Here is a 19,443-nt window from a genome sequence, read left to right as displayed (position 1 = left end):
AACCTAAGTGTATGTAAACTTCTGACTTCAACTGTACATACATTTATATATATATATAAATGCACAATGACACATTTAAACATACTACACACACACATACAGTACCAGTCAACATTTGGACACACCTACTCATTCCAGGGTTTTTCTTTATTTTTCTATTTTCTACATTGTAGAATTATAGTGAAGACATCAAAACTATGAAATAACACATATGGAATCAGGTAGTAACCAAAAAAGTATGTATGTATGTTTTATATTTGAGATTCTTCAAAGTAGCCACCCTTTGCCTTGACAGCTTTGCACACTCTTGGAATTCTCTCAACCAGCTTCCTGAGGTAGTCACCTGGAATTTCTTTCCTTCTTAATACGTTTGAGCCAATCAGTTGTGTTGTGACAAGGTAGGGGTGGTATACAGAAGATAGCCCTATTTAGTAAAAGACCAAGCCCATATTATGGCAAGAACAGCTCAAATAACCAAATAGAAACGACAGTCCATCATTGCTTTTAAGACATGAAGGTCAGTCAATCGGGTAAATGTCAAGAACTTTGAAAGTTTCTTCAAGTGCAGTCACAAAAACCATCAAGCACTATGATGAAACTGGCTCTCATGAGGGCCGCCACAGGAAAGGAAGACCCAGAGTTACCTCTGCTGCAGAGGAAAAAGGTATGTATTTATTTGCAGCCCAAATAAACGATTCAGAGTTCAAGCAACAGACACATCTGAACATCAACTGTTCAGAGGAGACTGCCTGAATCAGTCCTTCATGGTCGAATTGCTGCCAAGAAACCACTACTAAAGGACACCAATAAGAAGAAGAGATTTGCTTGTGCCAAGAAACACGTGCAATGGACATTAGACCGGTGGAAAACTGTCCTTTGGTCTGATGAGTCCAAATTTGAGATTTCTGGTTACAACCGCCGTGTGTTTATGAGACGCAGAGTAGGTGAACGGATCATCTCTGCATGTGTGATTCCCACCGTGAAGCATGGAGGAGGAGGTGTGATGGTGCTTGCTGGTGACACTGTCTGTGATGTATTTATAATTCAAGGCACACTTAACCAGCATGGCTACCACAGCATTCTGCAGCGATACGCCATCCCATCTGGTTTGCGCTTCGTAGGACCATCATTTGCTTTTCAACAGGACAATGACCCAACACACCTCAATGCTGTGTAAGGGCTATTTGACCAAGGAGAGTGATGAAGTGCTAGTAGTAAAATAGTACAAATAAAGAAAAAAGCTGGAATGAGTAGGTGTGTTCAAACTTTTGACTGGTACTGTGTATATTATATGTATATGTGTGTACGGTGTTGAAAAGTGAACGTGCATTGAAGCATCATGCACAGGGGTAACGAAAGAGGGAGGGACAGAGAGGTAGCGGGATGAGGAGAAAGAGAGTCAAGAGGTGAAACAGTATTTTTCAGCATATCATACAGTTGGCTTGCATTAAACGACTTATCTCAGGTTGGAATGGGTGCTGGTCTCTGCTGTTCGTGCAGTAGAACGAGCATAAATCACAGTGTCACACGCTGCACAGAAAGCCATTTACCTCACACCAGGAACAATTGCTTTGGCTTGGCTACATAATCAACTGGATTATGTATTACAAACATGCTTGGCATCAGTAGAATGAGGAAATATAAAAAGTCCTCAATCTTAGAACTAATCACACACACGCACACACACACACACACACACACACACACACAGAGAGAAAAGGGGATGAAAAGAAGGAAGAGAAAGAGGGTAACTCACTGGTTTGAGCTGGGCTCTGTCCAGTTTCCTTCTGTACAGCATGATAGCATGGATGACATTGCCTGCCCTCGCCACCTGGATATGAGAGGGGAACGCATAGAGGAAGTCCTGCAGAGAGGAAGAGAGGAGAGAGAGAGATTTAGATTATTTTATTATTGTGTATTGCTGCTTTGGTAATACAAATGTATTTTTTGGGCAAGCCAATGTTATGTCTTTTTTTGTCACGCGAATAACATAAAGCATTTTGAATTGAATAGAATTGTGAAAGAGAGAGAGAAAGAACAAAAGAGGGTGTGACAGAGAGAGAGAGGAAGGAATATAATCAAATTTAACACAATATAATCAACTCAGTTGCAATCATTCTAAATTGTCAGAAAACACTTGACGTAGCTCCTTAACCCAAGGCCCAAGCCTAGACTCCTAGTAACTATCCAGCAAACATTCCCACATTGGCACGATGTGGGCCCAATGCTGGCTAAAATATTACCTGCCCACATTGGGCCGATGCGACTTTGCTCATTGGCTTCACATTCGCCACAAGGAAGGTGTGTCACGACTCCTGCCCGAAGGTGGCTCGCCTTCCTGTTCGGGTGGCGCTCGGCGGTCATCGTCACCGGCCTACTAGCTGCCACTGATCCCTTTTTTCCCCCTTTAATGTTTATTGGTTTCACCTGTGTGCAGTTTAGGTTGATTGGTTAGGCTTTATTAACCAGCCGGCCCGCCTGCTGGGTGTGCGGGATTATTTTCGATGTACATGTTGTACACGGCTGTATGTCACGGTTGTCCGTGTGTTTGGGTTTTGCTGGACTGTTTAAGTCCCCCGTGTTTGGGGCATTTGTTTTGGTCAGCGTCTGTTCAGTGTTGTGGTGGAATAAAAAGTACGCAACCCTGAACTCTCTGCTTCCTGCGCCTGACTTCTTCCCCCACTACACCCCGGGCGTTACAGCCAGTTACAAAACGTCAGTCCTCTTGCTTAATTTAGACCAGCGCTGTACTAATGGATAAGAATGTGACCCCGATTTCAAACATGTCTGAGCGCAGCACCATTAAACCCTACAACAGGCCTACCCACTGTGACGACTGTGTCCTGCCTCTCTCCTGTCTCGATCTTTGGCTCTCTCTGGTTAACAAACTAAGACTTAAAGTTGTCTTTTTCTACAGAAACAGATTGTGCCTTTTTCTAAGCAGTAGGAAGCAGATTATTCAGTCAACCTTTTTAACCTGTTCTTGATTATGGTGAAATTATTTTTCAAAGTGCAGCTGCTACTACTCTTAAACCTTGGATGCCATTGACCATAGTGCCCTTTGTATTGTTACAGGTGACAATTTGATACTCATCACTGCATCCTGTATCAAAATGTTGGCTGGACTTTGATAAAGACCCGTAGATATCTACATTACTCCCTTTTTGTATACAAGGCTCTACTTCCTAAACTTCCATCTTGCCTAACTTGGCTGTTGAATTATAGACACCTAAATATTTTATTTTATTTCACCTTTATTTAACCAGGTAGGTTAGTTGAGAACAAGTTCTCATTTGCAACTGCGACCTGGCCAAGGTGTTCGACACATACAACAACACAGAGTTACACATGGAATAAACAAACATACAATCAATAATACAGTAGAAAGATTTATATACAGCATGTGCAAATGAGGTAGGATAAGAGAGGTAAGGCAATAAATAGGCCATGGTGGCGAAGTAATTACAATATAGCAATTAAACACTGGAATGGTAGGATGTGCAGAAGATGAATGTGCAAGTAGAGATACTGGGGTGCAAAGGAGCAAGATGAATAAATAAATACAGTACGGGGATGAGGTAGATTGGATGGGCTATTTACAGATGAGATATGTACAGGTGCAGTGATCTGTGAGCTGCTCTGACAGCTGGTGCTTAAAGATAGTGAGGGACGTAAGAGTCTCCAGCTTCAGAGATTTTTGCAGTTCGTTCCAGTCATTGGCAGCAGAGAACTGGAAGGAGAGGCGGCCAAAGGAAAAATTGGCTTTGGGGGTGACCAGTGAGATATACCTGCTGGAGCGCATGCTGCTGGAGTGCGTGCTACGGGTGGGTGCTGCTATGGTGACCAGTGAGCTGAGATAAGGCGGGGCTTTACCTAGCAGAGACTTGTAGATGACCTGGAGCCAGTGGGTTTGGAGATGAGTATGAAGCGAGGGCCAGCCAACGAGAGCGTACAGGTCGCAGTGGTGGGTAGTATATGGGGCTTTGGTGACAAAACGGATGGCACTGAGATAGACTGCATCCAATTTGTTGAGTAGACTGTTGGAGGCTATTTTGTAAATGACATTGCCTAAGTCGAGGATCGGTAGGATGGTCAGTTTTACGAGGGTATGTTTGGCAGCATGAGTGAAGGATGCTTTGTTTGCGAAATAGGAAGACGATTCTAGTCAAAGTCCAATTCGCAAAATGGGTATAGTGGTCCAAGAAACTGGCCGATGGATCAGCTAACAGTCCAATATGCTCTAGAAAGCTAGCAGGCTGTGGTTAGCAGAAAGGGCCTTCAGGGGACGTCGCGCCTGAGGGGCCTGTTGGAATCCTCAGGCAGATTATGTCGGTATTCCAGTCGTGAAGGATCGGCAGGGTTCCGTGCCCCGTACCGGCAGTAGAAGGGGTCCGGATATTGTAGCCGAGGAGTGGGCTTCAGGAGTAGCCCAGGAGCCTTAGCCGGGAGATGGGTCTAGCATGGGCTAGCTCCAGGCTAGTTTGTGCTTGCTCCGGGACGGAAATGTTAGCCAGGAGTAGTCAACCCCGGTTGCGGTTAGCTAGCTGCGATGGTCCAGGTGAAAATAAAAAAACAGATCCACACCACATTGGGTGGGGCGGGTTGCAGGAGAGTATTTTGAAGTTGAGGTTTAGGAAAAATACTAAAAAGAATGCGAAGAAAAATATATAAAAATATATATACATGGGACGAGACAAGACAAAGACGTCTGAATGCTACGCCATCTTGGAAGTTTTTAAATAGCCAGTTTGGTGAACTCTTGAGGAAATATTGTAGAATAATAGTGAAGACATCAAAACTATGAAATAACACATAGAATCATGTAGTAACCAAAAGATCCACACCACATTGAGCTACAACGTAAAAAATAGTAAAAATAAAGAAAAACCCTTGAATGAGTAGGTGTGTCCAAAATTGACTGGTACTGTAAGTATTCAGACCGTTTACTCAGTACTTTGTTGAAGGACTTTTGGCAGCGGTTACAGCCTTGAGTCTTCTTGGGTATGACGCTACAGGCTTGGCACACCTGTATTTGGGGAGTTTCTCCCATTCCTCTCTGCAGATCCTCTCAAGCTCTGTCAGGTTGGATGGGGACCGTCTCTGCACAGCTATTTTCAGGTCTCTCCAGAGATATTCGATCGAGTTCAAGTCCGGGCTCTGGCTGGGCTACTCAAGGACATTCAGAGTCTTGTCCCAAAGCCACTCCTGTGTTGCCTTGGCTGTGTGCTTAGGGTCATTGTCCTGTTGGAAGGTGAACCTTCGCCCCAGCCTGAGGTCCTGTGCGCTCTGGAGCAGGTTTTCATCAAGGATCTCTCGGTACTTTGCTCTGTTCATCTTTCCCTCGATCCTGACTAGTCTCACAGTCCCTGCCACTGAAAAACATCCCCACAATATGATGCTGCCACCACTGTGCTTCACCATAGTGATGGTATTGGCCAGGTGATGAGCGGTGCCTGGTTTCCTCTCGACATGACGCTTGACATTCAGGCCAAAGTGCTCAATCTTGGTTTCATCAGACCAGATAACCTTGTTTCTTATGATCTGAGAGTCCTTTAGGTTCCTTTTGGCAAACTCCAAGTTGGCTGTCAGTGCCACCCTACCATCCCCACAGAGGAACTCTGGAGCTCTGTCAGAGTGACCATTGGGTTCTTGGTCACCTCCCTGACCAATGCCCTTCTTGCCCAATTGCTCAGTTCGGCCAAGCGGCCAGCTCTAGGAAGAGTCTTGGTGGTTCCAAACTGCTTCCATTTAAGAATTATGGAGGCCACTGTGTTCTCTGGGACCTTCAATGCTGCAGAAATGTTTTGTTACCCTTCCCCAGATCGGTGCCTCGACACAATCCTGTCTCAGAGATCTACGGACAATTCCTTTGACCTCATGGCTTGGTTTTTGCTCTGACATGCACTGTCAACTGTGGGACCTTATATAGATAGATGTTTGCCTTCCCAAATAATTTACAATCAATTGAATTTACCACAGGTGGACTACAATCAAGTTGTATAAACATCAAGGATGATTAATGGAAACAGGATGCACCTGAGCTCAATGTCAAGTCTCATAGCAAAAGGTCTGAAAAGTTACGTAAATAAGCTATTTCTGTTTATGGTGTATTGTGTGTAGATTGATGAGGGGAAAAACACAATGTAATTCATTTTAGAATAAGGCTGTAAAGTAACAAAATATTGAAAAAGTGAAGGGTTCTGAATAGTTTCTGAATGCATATATACATATCTATCTATCTATATGATGGGATGTATAGACATTATGGACAGTATATGTATAGAATATGTAGTAGATCTGCAGAATAAGTAGGATAGAATAATATATGTACAGCAACAGTTAAATAGGATAGTCCTTGACTAGACTACAGTATACACAGTACATATGAAGTGGGTAAAACAGTATGTAAACGTTATTAAAGTGACCAATGTTCCATTATTAAAAAGTGACCAGTGTTACATGTCTATGTACATAGGTAGCAGCCTCTGAGGTATGGCTGAGTAACCAGGTGGTAGCCGGCTAGTGACAGTGACTAAAGTTCAGGGCAGGGTACTGGGTGGAGGCTGGCTAGTGGTGACTAATTAACAGTCTGATGGCCTTGAGATAGAAGCTGTTTTCAGTCCCTCGGAGGAGAGGGTCATTTAATTTCTTATTGAACAAGTCCAGGTAGTACATCCCTGTTTTACTGGGTTTTGATTTTCATCAGTTTGGTCCCAAATGAACATGACCCTGGTAACCCAGTGGGCACATACTATATACACTAAAGAGGTTGTCTTTTATGAGATATTAATGTTGTCGCAAACTAAAAATAACCCCAGTGCCATAACCATGTCGACTGAAGTGGCGATGTATTCCCAAGGATATATGAATGAGCCCCACTATGGTACCCATGTTGAAGTAGTCCCTCATCATAAAGTGCTTAGCAGCATTAAGGGAATATTTCACCCCCAAAAATATATTCAGGGGCCTCCTGGGTGGCGCAGTGGTCTAGGGCACTGCATCGCAGCGCTAGCTGCGCCACCAGAGTCTCTGGGTTCGCGCCCAGGCTCTGTCGCAGCCGGCCGCGACCGGGAGCTCCGTGGGGCGACGCACAATTGGCCTAGCGTCGTCCGGGTTAGGGAGGGTTTGGCCGGTAAGGATATCCTTGTCTCATCGCGCTCCAGCGACTCCTGTGGCGGGCCGGGCGCAGTGCGCGCTAACCGAGGGGGCCAGGTGCACGGTGTTTCCTCCGACACATTGGTGCGGCTGGCTTCCGGGTTGGAGGCACGCTGTGTTAAGAAGCAGTGCGGCTTGGTTGGGTTGTGCTTCGGAGGACGCATGGCTTTCGACCTTCGTCTCTCCCGAGCCCGTACGGGAGTTGTAGCCATGAGACAAGATAGTAATTACTAGTGATTGGATACCACGAAAATTGGGGAGAAAAGGGGGTAAAAAATAAATAAATATTCAGTACCAGTCAAAAGTTTGGACACACCTACTCATTCAAGGGTTATTCTTTATTTTGACTATTTTCTACATTGTAGAATAATAGTGAAGACATCAAAACGATGAAATAACACATATGGAATTATGTAGTGTGCAATTGGCATGAGAATTTAATGTTAATTTCTCTACCATAAAGCGCCATCTCTACTACATTTTAGAGTGGCATTTCGTTTTATTGTCCCCAGCACAAGGTGCACCTTTGTAATGTTTAATCAGCTTCTTGATATGCCACACCTGTCAGGTGGATGGATTATCTTGGCAAAGAAGAAATGCTCACTAACAGGGATGTAAACAATTTTGTGTCCAAAATTTGAGAGAAATAAGCTTTTTGTGCGTATGGAACATTTCTGGGATCTTTTATTTCAACTCATGAAACATGGGACCAACACTTTACATTTTGCGTTTTATATATATATATATACTGTATATATAAATTTAAAAAAAAAAATATATATATATATATATACTGCGCCCGGCCCGCCACAGGAGTCGCTGGAGCGCGATGAGACAAGGATATCCCTACCGGCCAAACCCTATATATATATATACAGTATATAAGCTCTACTTTCTTGGCCAGGGCTCACAAAAAGAGATGTAAATCTCAATGTGAGTTCTCTGGTTAAATAAAGGAAAAAGAAAATGTGCATTTTTTACTGAACAAGTCCAGGTAGTCCCTCCCTGTTTCTTAATTGTCATGCTTACTGAACTGTTAGTTTTTAGGTCATCGACACTAACGTTAGTGAATAGTGGCTGTGGCGCTATGTTTACAAACCCTGGGGAGTATGGATCCCAATCTCTCCTAGCCCATGAAATCACATTCAGTGAAAGGAACCATAACATAAAACATTGTAATTTAGGTGAGGAATCCCTTTAAGCAGACGTGGTAGATCAGCTATTGGGTCAAAGTTTATGGCAGACTTACAGGACATAATCTTGTTTATGGTTGCCCACGTGAATAGAGTTGAGACATGCTAATCAAATAAGAGACTGACGTCTATACACCCTAACCTAGCCGCAGTCCATCAGTTAATCTCTTCCTCAGACACGGTCATCAAAACAGGAAACTAATTGGAAATGTCACCAAGCTCAACGACATAACTTATGTTTGTGGAGAATACCAAGTGAATAACCAAAAACCAAAAAAATTGCTAAATAATATATTAAAAATATTTTTAAAAAATGTTTTACAACAGATCTAAGAACGAACATAGGCACGGCCCGGAAAATAGGTTAGTTTAGGGCAACAGTTTGGAGACGGGAACTCAAGAGGCACAAATTATTCATCCAGAGACTGCCTTGTGATGAGCATGTGAAACCTCCTGCCCAACAGATATAGAACAGTGGACATGGCTCCATACAAATAACTACAGCTCTGTCGTGTCTACTACATTCCGTCTGTCTATACTCACAACTACAGCACTGCGATACTGAGTCACAGCATACTCACATTGAGACAGGTTCAATATGGTCAATACACACATTCTCTAAATTCACCATTAAAAACCCTTTTAGAAGGGAATCTCACACAGCCCACTGCTAGGTGAGAGATGTCTTACCATGGCGTAGTAGTTACTGTTGACCATGATGGGCCCACGACCTCGGAGGTAGATGTACTCCTCCCACCAATCACTGACCTGAGAAAGAGAGAGAGAATGAAGAGAGAGAGACAAAGACACACGGAGAAAGAGTGAGAGAGCGAAAGAGAGAGAGACAAAGAGATAGATGAAATATGAAATATGAAAAAAAGGGGGAAAGATATAGAAAGAAATAAAGCCCTGTGTCATGATGAATACAGTCTGCACTAGGATAAATAATATTATATATATATATAGATTATTCAGTGAGTCATTACCCTACATTAAACAGCATTAGAATGTGTATAACCCATATATCAAGCGAGGAGGTACAGAGAGAGACTCACATAGTTGGAGGCCCACCAGGACTTGAGCTTGAGGTACCACTGTAGTCTTGGGCCCAGGTTCTTCTCAAATTCCCCTGCCAGCCCCTCCATCCTCACATACTGCTCGTCATCCATCAATGGACGAGCTGACTCCAAGTACTGGAGGACACACACAGACAAAGGAAGGAGATAAGGTCAGGGTGCAATGTTTAAATTCAACCACATCATTATTTCATGTTTTCTGTTCTTTTGTGAGGGTGGTATGGTTGCCAGTTGAACAGTTACTCCCTGTGGCAACACGGTCTCAGGAAAGGGACGTGAAGGGAAAGAGGATAATCAGTTGTACAACTGAGTACATTCAACCAGGATGAGAAGGGAACGATGGCTGGATGCAAAGCCTCTTTTCCTCTCCTCTTTCCACAATCGCCTTTTTTTGTGTAACCTAGCCCTAGTGTCAAGTATCATTCCCAAAACGGGCCATAATCATTGCTTTTGCTTGTAAAGCCATACGAATATTTTTGTATTCTGTTCATTAGTCCACTGTTCATACAATCCCGAAAATCAAATTTTCATCATATGCAAAACACATCAACCCAGTTTTTGCTCTACACTGAAAGCGGTCTCTCTTGAAAACTTGACTGCTGACATGTAAAAAAAAGAAAAGGAATTGTATTAACAGTGGACTAATGAAGAAAATACTAAAATATCATTTTTGAGTGAACTATCCTTTCAAAGAAGAGTGGCGCTTTATTGACATACCGACTGTGGTGCAAAGAGAGCAGTCTTATTGAGTCCTCTGAGTTGTCCGCCTATGGTTACAGATAACTTGATGGAAATTCCTTACACTTATGTGAATCTGTGATGAACAATTTCCCCCCCCCAAAAAAAATATCTGACTATCAATTTAGCTTCAGAGGAACAGCAACTCCTCTGAATGTGATGCGGTGGTGTCCTCAGAGAGGCCAGTAAATCTAAGCAACTGATATGACATCGCAGGATATGATATCAGAGGATATGAAGTCGTCGGAGGATGAGCCCACCCTCCTGCAGGTGTCCTTGACCGGGGGGACGGGCAGCCGTGGCAGCGAACTCTGGAAGCTGTACAGCATTGGCTTCCTGCCAGAGAACAACTTGACAAATAACTGAGAAGGACAGCGGAGCAGAAGAGGGGAGGGGTGAAAGGAGTGGAGGGGTAAAAGAGTAAAATTAGCCTTTCTGATTAACCTCACAACATGGATACCATATGTAAGGCAAAGTTCATGAGAAGAATCTACAAGAAAATAGTGGTTTTAAAGGCATCATTTGTGATCTTTACAGCAATTTTTTATCAATAAATAATGATTAAAGGCTATATAGTAATGAATTCAAAGGCTATTTAGACTGTTGAGACTAACACCAATGCACGTTAGAACACATTTAGCTACAGGAGAAGGAAACAAAGGTTAAAAGGCATGACTAATACGCAGCGGTGTGTTTGGACAGCACATGATTCATACTCAGAAGTGTGTGAAGACACGCTAGCAATTAAAGGGGCACTTCACCACTTTTTAAGCTCATATTCATACAGTACATGTCAAAAGGTTTCTACACACCTACTCATTCAAGGGTTTTTCTTTATTTTTACTATTTTCTACATTGTAGAATAATAGTGAAGACATCAAAACTATGAAATAACATATAGAATCATGTAGTTACCCAAAATATATTTTAGATTTTAGATTCTTGAAAGTAGCCACCCTTTGCCTTGATGACAGCTTTGCACACTCTTGGCATTCTCTCAACCAGCTTCACCTGGAATGATTTTCCAACAGTCTTTTTGGCTGCTTTTCTTTCACTCTGCGGACCAACTCATCCCAAACCATCTCAATTGGGTTGAGGTCGGGTGATTGTGGAGGCCAGGTTATCTGATGCAGCACTCCATATCTCTCCTTGGTCAAATAGCCCTTACACAGCCTGGAGGTGTGTTTTGGGTCATTGTCCTGTTGGAAAAAACAAATGATAGTCCTACTAAGCGCAAACCAGATGGGATGGCTGCAGAATGCTGTGGTAGCCATGCTGGTTAAGTGTGCCTTGAATTCAAAATAAATCACAGACAATGTCACCAGCAAAGCACCCCCACACCATCACACCTCCTCCTCCTCCATGCTTCACGCTGGGTACTACACATGCGGAGATCATCTGTTCACCTACTCTGCATCTCACAAAGACACAGCGGTTGGAACCAAAAATCTCAAATTTGGACTCATCAGACCAAAGGACTGATTTCCACCATTCTAATGTCCATTGCTCGTGTTTCTTGGCCCAAGCAAGTGTCTTCTTCTTACTGTTGTCCTTTAGTAGTGGCACAAATGCATTAAGAAAGAAAGAAATTCCACAAATGAACTTTTAACACCTGTTCATTGAAATGCATTCCAGATGACTCATGAAGCTGGTTGAGAGAATGCCAAGAGTGTGCAAAGCTGTCATCAAGGCAAAGGGTGGCTACTTTGAAGAATCTAAAATCTAAAATCAATGTTGATTTGTTTAACACTTTTTTGGTTACTACATGATTCCATATGTGTTATTTCATTGTGTTGATGTCTTCACTATTATTCCATAATGTAGAAAATAGTAACAAATAAAGAAAAACACTTGAATGAGTAGGTGTGCCAAAAAGTGTTGTATGTAGAAACTTATGGTGCTAGAGATAATTAGTATGAGGTCAAAAAGTGGCAAAGCGGCCTCCCGAGTGGCGCAGCGGTCTACTGCACTTCATCGCCGTACTTGAGGCGTCACTACAGTCCCGGGTTTGATCCCAGGCTGTGTCACAAACGGCTGTAGCCGGGAGCCCCATTGGGCGGCTCACAATTGGCCCAGCATCGTCCAGGTTAGGGGAGGATTTGGCCGGGGGGCCTTTACTTGGCTCATCGCGCTCTAGCGACTCCTTGTGGCAGGTTGGCCGCCTGCAAGCTGACCTCGGTCGTGAGTTGAACAGTGTTTCCTCTGACACATTGGTACAGCTGGCTTCCGGGTTAAGCGGGCTGGCGTTAAGAAGCACGGTATGGCGGACACGTGACTCGATCTTCGCCTCTCCCGAGCCAATTGGGGAGTTGCAGCGATGAGACAAGATCGAAAAAAGGGGGTAGTTGGGTTCTTGATGAGATCTATTCTAACAGCAAACCTTCCTAGTTCTCGAGAATGAAAACAACTAAGACTTGGAAGGAATGTCAAAGTTGTAACAAAGGTTTACTGCACAGAGAGTCAAAGCTTAGGCCTAGATGGATTAAAATGGAACATAGTGAAGGTATTTATTAGGTATCTAAGGTACCTACACGTGACTCAAACGTAACTAGACTTTTTTTGTGATGAAACGCCTCAACAAGTAACAATTATGTGCCTAGCATAGTTCTGAACATTTCAGACAAACAACAGTTCCAGAGGGCCCATGTGTGCATTGATGACATAGTAACTGTAACTCACTATCCAGAGTCTCGTGCCCCAGGAGACAGATCCGTGGCGGTTGTACATCCAGCCGTGCCACGACAGCAGGCACTTGAGGGCATTCCTCATGATGAAGATGATGGTGACCCACAGGCCTGTGCTCACCAGCACCCCACCCACCACCCGCTGGCTGTCCTCCGACATGTACGGACTGCACAGGTAGAGAGAGAGAGACATCATTACAGTGTTGTCCTGTTAATCACTATTGTTCATTGAGTATTATATGTTTCTTATTATGTATATTTCCGTCAACAATGATTACATTTTCTATAAGCTTTCTTTTGCAATATATGTGGTAACATTTTCCATACAAATAAAGCCTTTGAATTGAATTATATTGAATTGAGACAGGGTCAGAAGCTGCCTGACATGGATACTGGTGTTCAGTTGGCATGAAACTGAAGGAAATGGTCAGAAACATAGTGAAACAGGGAGGCACTCCAATAAGAGTTGTCCAATAAGAAATATTCATTTTTGTTACGTGAATTCTAATGAACACAACCCTATATACCCACTAGAGAGAGAAAGAGAAATAGAGAGAGAGAAATAGAGAGAGAGAAATGGAGAGAAATAGAGAAAGAGACAAATAGAGAGAGACAGAAGGTCAAATATCAAAGCACTAATGCATGTGATAAATTGTCCTCTGCAGGTGACAAGGACACAGGGATTAAAGAGGAGGGGTCATGGAACCTGGACGTGGAACCCTTAACATCCATTGGTTGGAGGGCATCGCTAAGTGAATATTATAATTGATGGTCAAAATAAACATGCACCTGCAGACATGACAACATCAGGCAATATTTAGGCTATGAAACCGCCTAAAAATTAACATGTTTCAAATCTGGCCAGAGTGAAAACCTAATTTCAATAATATGATTGATGAAGATGAAGATTTTATCTGCAGTGGAATAAATTAGGCTTGAGTTCTTGCTTCCCTATAACAGCTAGGTGTTTTATGGGGTAACTGTTGATAAGGGGTAACTGTAACTTTATGGGGTAACTGTTGTTGATAAGGAGTTGGAAGGAGATTTTGGCACACAGAATATCTAGATTACCTGCTAAATCCTTTAAAGTTTTACAATAGGCGGTGGGTTATACACAATAAAATGAAATTCACTGCAATCAATCAAAATACCAATCACCGCTAAACTAGAAAACATAATATTTCCAAGGAATCTATCACAATGGGCGCACCATGGTCCCATGTACAGCGTGAATTGTTTTTATATGCATTATAACAAGACAATTTGTAAATGGAATTTTGTCTCAACAAAAGCTTGCGCGATGCACACCTTATCTCAATACTGCCCTGTAGGCCGATCTTTAAGGAGGCTAAGCATCTTATAAATAATTTATTATAGTATCGATCAGAACAAGAACAGCAAGACACATACATGCAAGTGTTGAAAAAAAACAATACACAATGTAATGTTGTCAAAATAGATGACAGATGAGTATCCCGATACTTATATCACGGTAAGGAAACAAAAAATGAAGCGGATTGAAGTAAAACAGTCCTAATGTTGAAAACTAACAGTCTTATGCTGTCACCCAAATCCATTTGTTTACTTTCTAAGCTATAGCGCAAATTATTTGGTATAAAACGGGTTTTCAAAAGGACCATAGAGTTAAATCTGCTTCTTGTTTTCTTTTTTTTGTCATGGAAAATCGAGTATTGTGACACTGTACTGTGACAACACGAGCACAACGTTATGCAAACACAAATATCAGGGAATGAAGGAATAAATGTTCAGTGTGTGACTATGGATGTCAGATCTATAGGTGAACCATATCGGGGGTTTTACAATATTTTTGGACCACTGGACTCAACTCTGACACGAGGGTGATGTCACAAAGACGGGAACCGGGTGAGTACATGCACTCTTGGTTGTGAAAATGGTGAGACAGGTGAATATCTCTCTGACGCAGTGGTCCCCAACACTACTCCTAGAGAGCTTTTTTGGCTAGCTCAGCACTGACTAGCACACATGTTTCCTTACGATTCATTCATTTGTTAAAGTGTGTGTGTGTGCGTTAGAATATATTCAGTATGTGGACCATGTGGGACTCAAACACACACATCTAGTGTTCTTAAGCACCATGTTTCAACCAACTGAGCCATCAGAGGCATAATGCTGGATTAAAATGTAAAAACCGCCACTCTAAATAGCTCTTCAGAACCAGGGTTGGTCGGAAAAGACTTCCAACCCATTCCAAAGCTTTCCAGAGAACCAATCCAGAATTAATGGGCCTGTTAATCCATGGCAGTTTAGGTAATGGCATGAAGAGCCGGCGGAGGGAGGCCTGAGTGACCTCCCTCTCTGGTTTAACTCTACTGCTTGTAACACAGTTACGGTCACGTGTCAAACTCAATCCACGGAAGGCTGAGTGTCCGCGTGTATTTTCGCTCCTCCCTTGTACATGATTGGTGAAGTGAAATCCCTAATTAGTAAGGAACTCTGTTCACCTGGTTGCAGTTATAACTAATGTTTCTTGAACAGTGCATAAAAATAGTGCATAAAAATGAATAAACACATGTATTAATGCATACATAATGCATAATAACACATAGGTGGTTCATAGAGTTCATAGTCCCAACGGGCAAAAATGGTTGAAATTACATCATAATAACGTAATTTGAACTAGTTTCTGGTTGTAACATAATTTCACCCAGTTTTGACAGCTGGGGTGGTTGAGAAAGTGTTATGCAGTATGCAGAGACATCTGTCCTTGAAAACAGACACAGTGAGCTGGATGATGGACAGGGTTATTATTAGATGGTAGTGCCCTACCACTACAATTACCTGATGGGTATGTGGGTGCCCAGTTTGGTGATGAGTCCCAGGGAGGGGTCTAGTTGGGCATATTTAGTGCCCGACATGTAACTCACCACCACCACCAAAAACCCAGACGGGCTGCCTGGGTACACGCCTGTCATGACCCCGTTCTATGGAGGGAAGGAATATATGCAGGATTAAAAAGGGCAGTAGAGTTGGGGAGAACATTTACATTTACATTTACATTTAAGTCATTTAGCAGACGCTCTTATCCAGAGCGACTTACAAGTACATACATTCATACATTTTTTTTTTTTTTTTTTTTTTTTTTTTTTTTTTTGTACTGGCCCCCCGTGGGAATCGAACCCACAACCCTGGCGTTGCAAGCGCCATGCTCTACCAACTGAGCCACACGGGGCCAGTTGGTAGAACAAAGAGAACAAAGAGAACAAAGAGCATTTAATTGGCATAAGATCACATTTACATTGGGGCCGAAGGGAACTACTGTATAAGCATATCCTGATTAAAAGAAGCCTGGTCCCAGATCTGTTTGTGCTATATGTAGTCAACTATGGTTGTTGTTGGCATGAGGTTTGGCAAACAGATCTCGGATCAAGTAAAAACGGGCCACGTACAGTTGAAGTCGGAAGTTTACATACACCTTAACCAAATACATTTAAACTCAGTTTTTCACAATTCCTGACATTTAATCACAGTAAAAATTCCCTGTCTTGGGTCAGTAAGGATCACCACTTTATTTTAAGAATGTGAAATGTCAGAATAATAGTGGAGAGAATGATTTATTTTAGATTTGATTTCTTTCATCACATTCTCAGTGGGTCAGAAGTTTACATATACTTAATTAGGATTTGGTAGCATTGCCTTTAATTGTTTAACTTGGGTCAAACATTTCAGGTAGCCTTCCACAAGCTTCCCACAATAAGTTGGGTGAATTTTGGCCCATTCCTCCTGACAGAGCTGGTGTAACTGAGTCAGGTTTGTAGGCCTCCTTGCTCGCACACGCTTTTTCAGTTCTGCCCACAAATTTTCTATAGGATTGAGGTCAAGGCTTTGTGATGGCCACTCCAATACCTTGACTTTGTTGTCCTTAAGCCATTTTGCCACAACCTTGGAAGTATGCTTGGGGTCATTGTCCATTTGGAAGACCCATTTGCGACCAAGCTTTAACTTCCTGACTGATGTCTTGAGATGTTGCTTCAATATATCCACATAATTTTCCTACCTCATGATGCCATCTATTTTGTGAAGTACACCAGTCCCTCCTGCAGCAAAGCACCCCCACAACATGATGCCGCCACCGTGCTTCACTGTTGGGATGGTGTTTTTCGGCTTGCAAGCCTCCCCCTTTTTCCTCCAAACATAACGATGGTCATTATGGCCAAACAGTTCTATTTTTGTTTCATCAGACCAGAGGACATTTCCCCAAAAAGTACGATCTTTGTCCCCATGTGCAGTTGCAAACTGTAGTGTGGCTTTTTAATGGCGGTTTTGGAGCAGTGGCTTCTTCCCTGCTGAGCTGCCTTTCAGGTTATGTCGATATAGGACTCGTTTTACTGTGGATATAGATACGTTTGTACCTGTTTCCTCCAGCATCTTCACAAGGTCCTTTGCTGTTGTTCTGGGATTGATTTGCACTTTTCACACCAAAGTACATTCATCTCTAGAAGACAGAACGCGTCTCCTTCCTGAGCGGTATGACGGCTGCGTGGTCCCATGGTGTTTGTACTTGCGTACTATTGTTTGTACAGATGAATGTGGTACCTACAGGCGTTTGGAAATTGCTCCCAAGGATGAACCAGACTTGTGGAGGTCTTGGCTGATTTCTTTTGATTTTCCCATGATGTCAAGCAAAGAGGCACTGAGTTTGAAGGTGGGACTTAAAATACATCCACAGGTACACCTCCAATTGACTCAAATTATGTCAATTACCCAATCAGAAACTTCTAAAGCCATGACATCATTTTATGGAATTGTCCAAGCTGTTCAAAGGCACAGTCAACTTAGTGTATGTAAACTTCTGACCTACTGGAATTGTGATACAATGAATTATAAGTTAAATAATCTGTCTGTAAACAATTGTTGGAAAAATGTGTCATGCACAAAGTTGATGTCCTAACCAACTTGCCAAAACTATAGTTTGTTAACAAGAAATTTGTGGAGTGGTTGAAAAATGAGTATTAATGATTCCAACGTAAGTGTATGTCAACTTCCGATTTCAACTGTAAACTTTTGTTGTATCTCAAACTAATAAAAATCAAACGAAGGGGCAGCAAACAGTCAATTTACAGCCTCTTAATGCTTTTTTCATACTAGGCCTGCCACTTATTCCTTTCCATTTGTCATGAGGCTGAATTTCTCCCATTATAGTCAGTGACCCTCACAATCAATCATCAATCAGTGAGTGGGTGAGTGATTGATTAATTAGGCCCAGGGCTCCAGGGTGTGACCATTTAGTCGCATTTTGCATCCCTTTGACAAGGATGTACGAGTTACATTTCTAATTGGTGGCATCAGTGAAGGCTGCAAATTCTAGCTAATCACTTGACTCAAAACTTTACATTTTTTGAGCGGGTAAAACCGTGATTTGAGCAAACAGTGAAGTGCAATATCCTGATTCTTGCAATGGAAGTGTCTGCCCTGTCTCTTTGCCTGTTTCACTGGCAAGCGAGTCACTCTCACTTCCTCTCGCAGTTAGCCTAGCGATTACGAGCGTTGGGCCAGCAACTGAAAGGACGCTGGTTCGAATTCCCGAGCCAGCAAGGTTGAAAAATCTGCTGTTCTGCCCTTGAACAAGGCAGTTAACCCCCAACAACTTCTCCATTGGCACTGATGACGTGGACGTAGATTAAGGCAGCCCTCCCGACCTCTCAGATTCAGAGGGGCTGGGTTAAATGCGGAAGATACATTTTGGTTGAATACATTCAGTTGTGCAACTGACTAGGTATCCCCTTTCCCCAATATTGAATGCAATGTGGCCTCCTAGAATGCGGACTTATTCTGTAAAAAGTCCTTAGGCTTACCTGTTTCCCCCCCAAAAATTGTTTTTTTCCCCGGGAACAGGTAAGCATAGGGTTGCAAAGGGAGGGTATATTACTGGAAACTTCTGAATTTTACCAGTAAACTACCAGAATTTTGGTAACTTTCAAGTATTTTATGTAATTTATCAGAAGACGTCTAGTGGCCCTTTTGGGTACTTCAGATTATCAGAGGTGTCTGTAATTATTGCGTGCCCTCTGTGTGGCCTTATCACATGTAAAATATATAAAATAATCCGAAATGATTTTGAAATAAAAAATCTAATGACAAAGCTGTAAAATATTATTCTAATTATAAACCATCGACTTAGAGAATACCATTGGCGTTTAATACTTAATGAGGGTTTCTGCATGAAATATCCTTTATATTATTTATTTTTTACACACTTTAATTTATTTTACTATTTCTTTGTTTTAGTGCCAAACTAGTGGCAGTTGTGAAAAAAGTCAATAGTTGGAAGAGTTGCAGAGTTAATTTCAAATAATGCCATTGTTAATTAGATGCTTTTTTCAGTAATTAGTGTATTTTCTCTTAAACCATATGGTCTATCCACTAGAAACTCATGGTCAATATGGACACAGATATCACATTTTTATACTATATATGTTTTTGTTTTTTTAAAGTTACTCGAGTATCAATTACCAAAGGTACCATAGATTACATTTTCTTCTCATCTCTCAATATTGAGTGTTATAGCACCATTTTTTACCGAAGTGGTAGCATCTGCAATTTGTGGTGGTTGCATAG

General features: G+C 42.2%; 1 protein-coding gene across 3 annotated transcripts in view; it reads right to left on the bottom strand.

The window, feature by feature from the left end:
• Window positions 1–19,443, bottom strand: part of cpt1ab (carnitine palmitoyltransferase 1Ab (liver)) — a 60,966-nt gene that overhangs the window by 25,528 nt on the left and 15,995 nt on the right. For all 3 annotated transcript variants that reach the window (XM_039017065.1, XM_039017067.1, XM_039017066.1), the window contains exons 3-8: window positions 15,667–15,809; window positions 12,842–13,013; window positions 10,423–10,524; window positions 9,404–9,541; window positions 9,039–9,116; window positions 1,757–1,864 (exon numbers count right to left, since the gene is read on the bottom strand). In XM_039017065.1, the coding sequence (XP_038872993.1) occupies window positions 1,757–1,864; window positions 9,039–9,116; window positions 9,404–9,541; window positions 10,423–10,524; window positions 12,842–13,013; window positions 15,667–15,809 (741 nt within the window). The remainder of the gene's footprint in view (window positions 1–1,756; window positions 1,865–9,038; window positions 9,117–9,403; window positions 9,542–10,422; window positions 10,525–12,841; window positions 13,014–15,666; window positions 15,810–19,443) is intronic.

This window comes from Salvelinus namaycush, chromosome 21 (assembly GCF_016432855.1).
Source record: "Salvelinus namaycush isolate Seneca chromosome 21, SaNama_1.0, whole genome shotgun sequence".
Lineage (NCBI taxonomy): Eukaryota > Metazoa > Chordata > Actinopteri > Salmoniformes > Salmonidae > Salvelinus > Salvelinus namaycush.
This window is presented reverse-complemented; position numbering and strand designations above follow the sequence as displayed.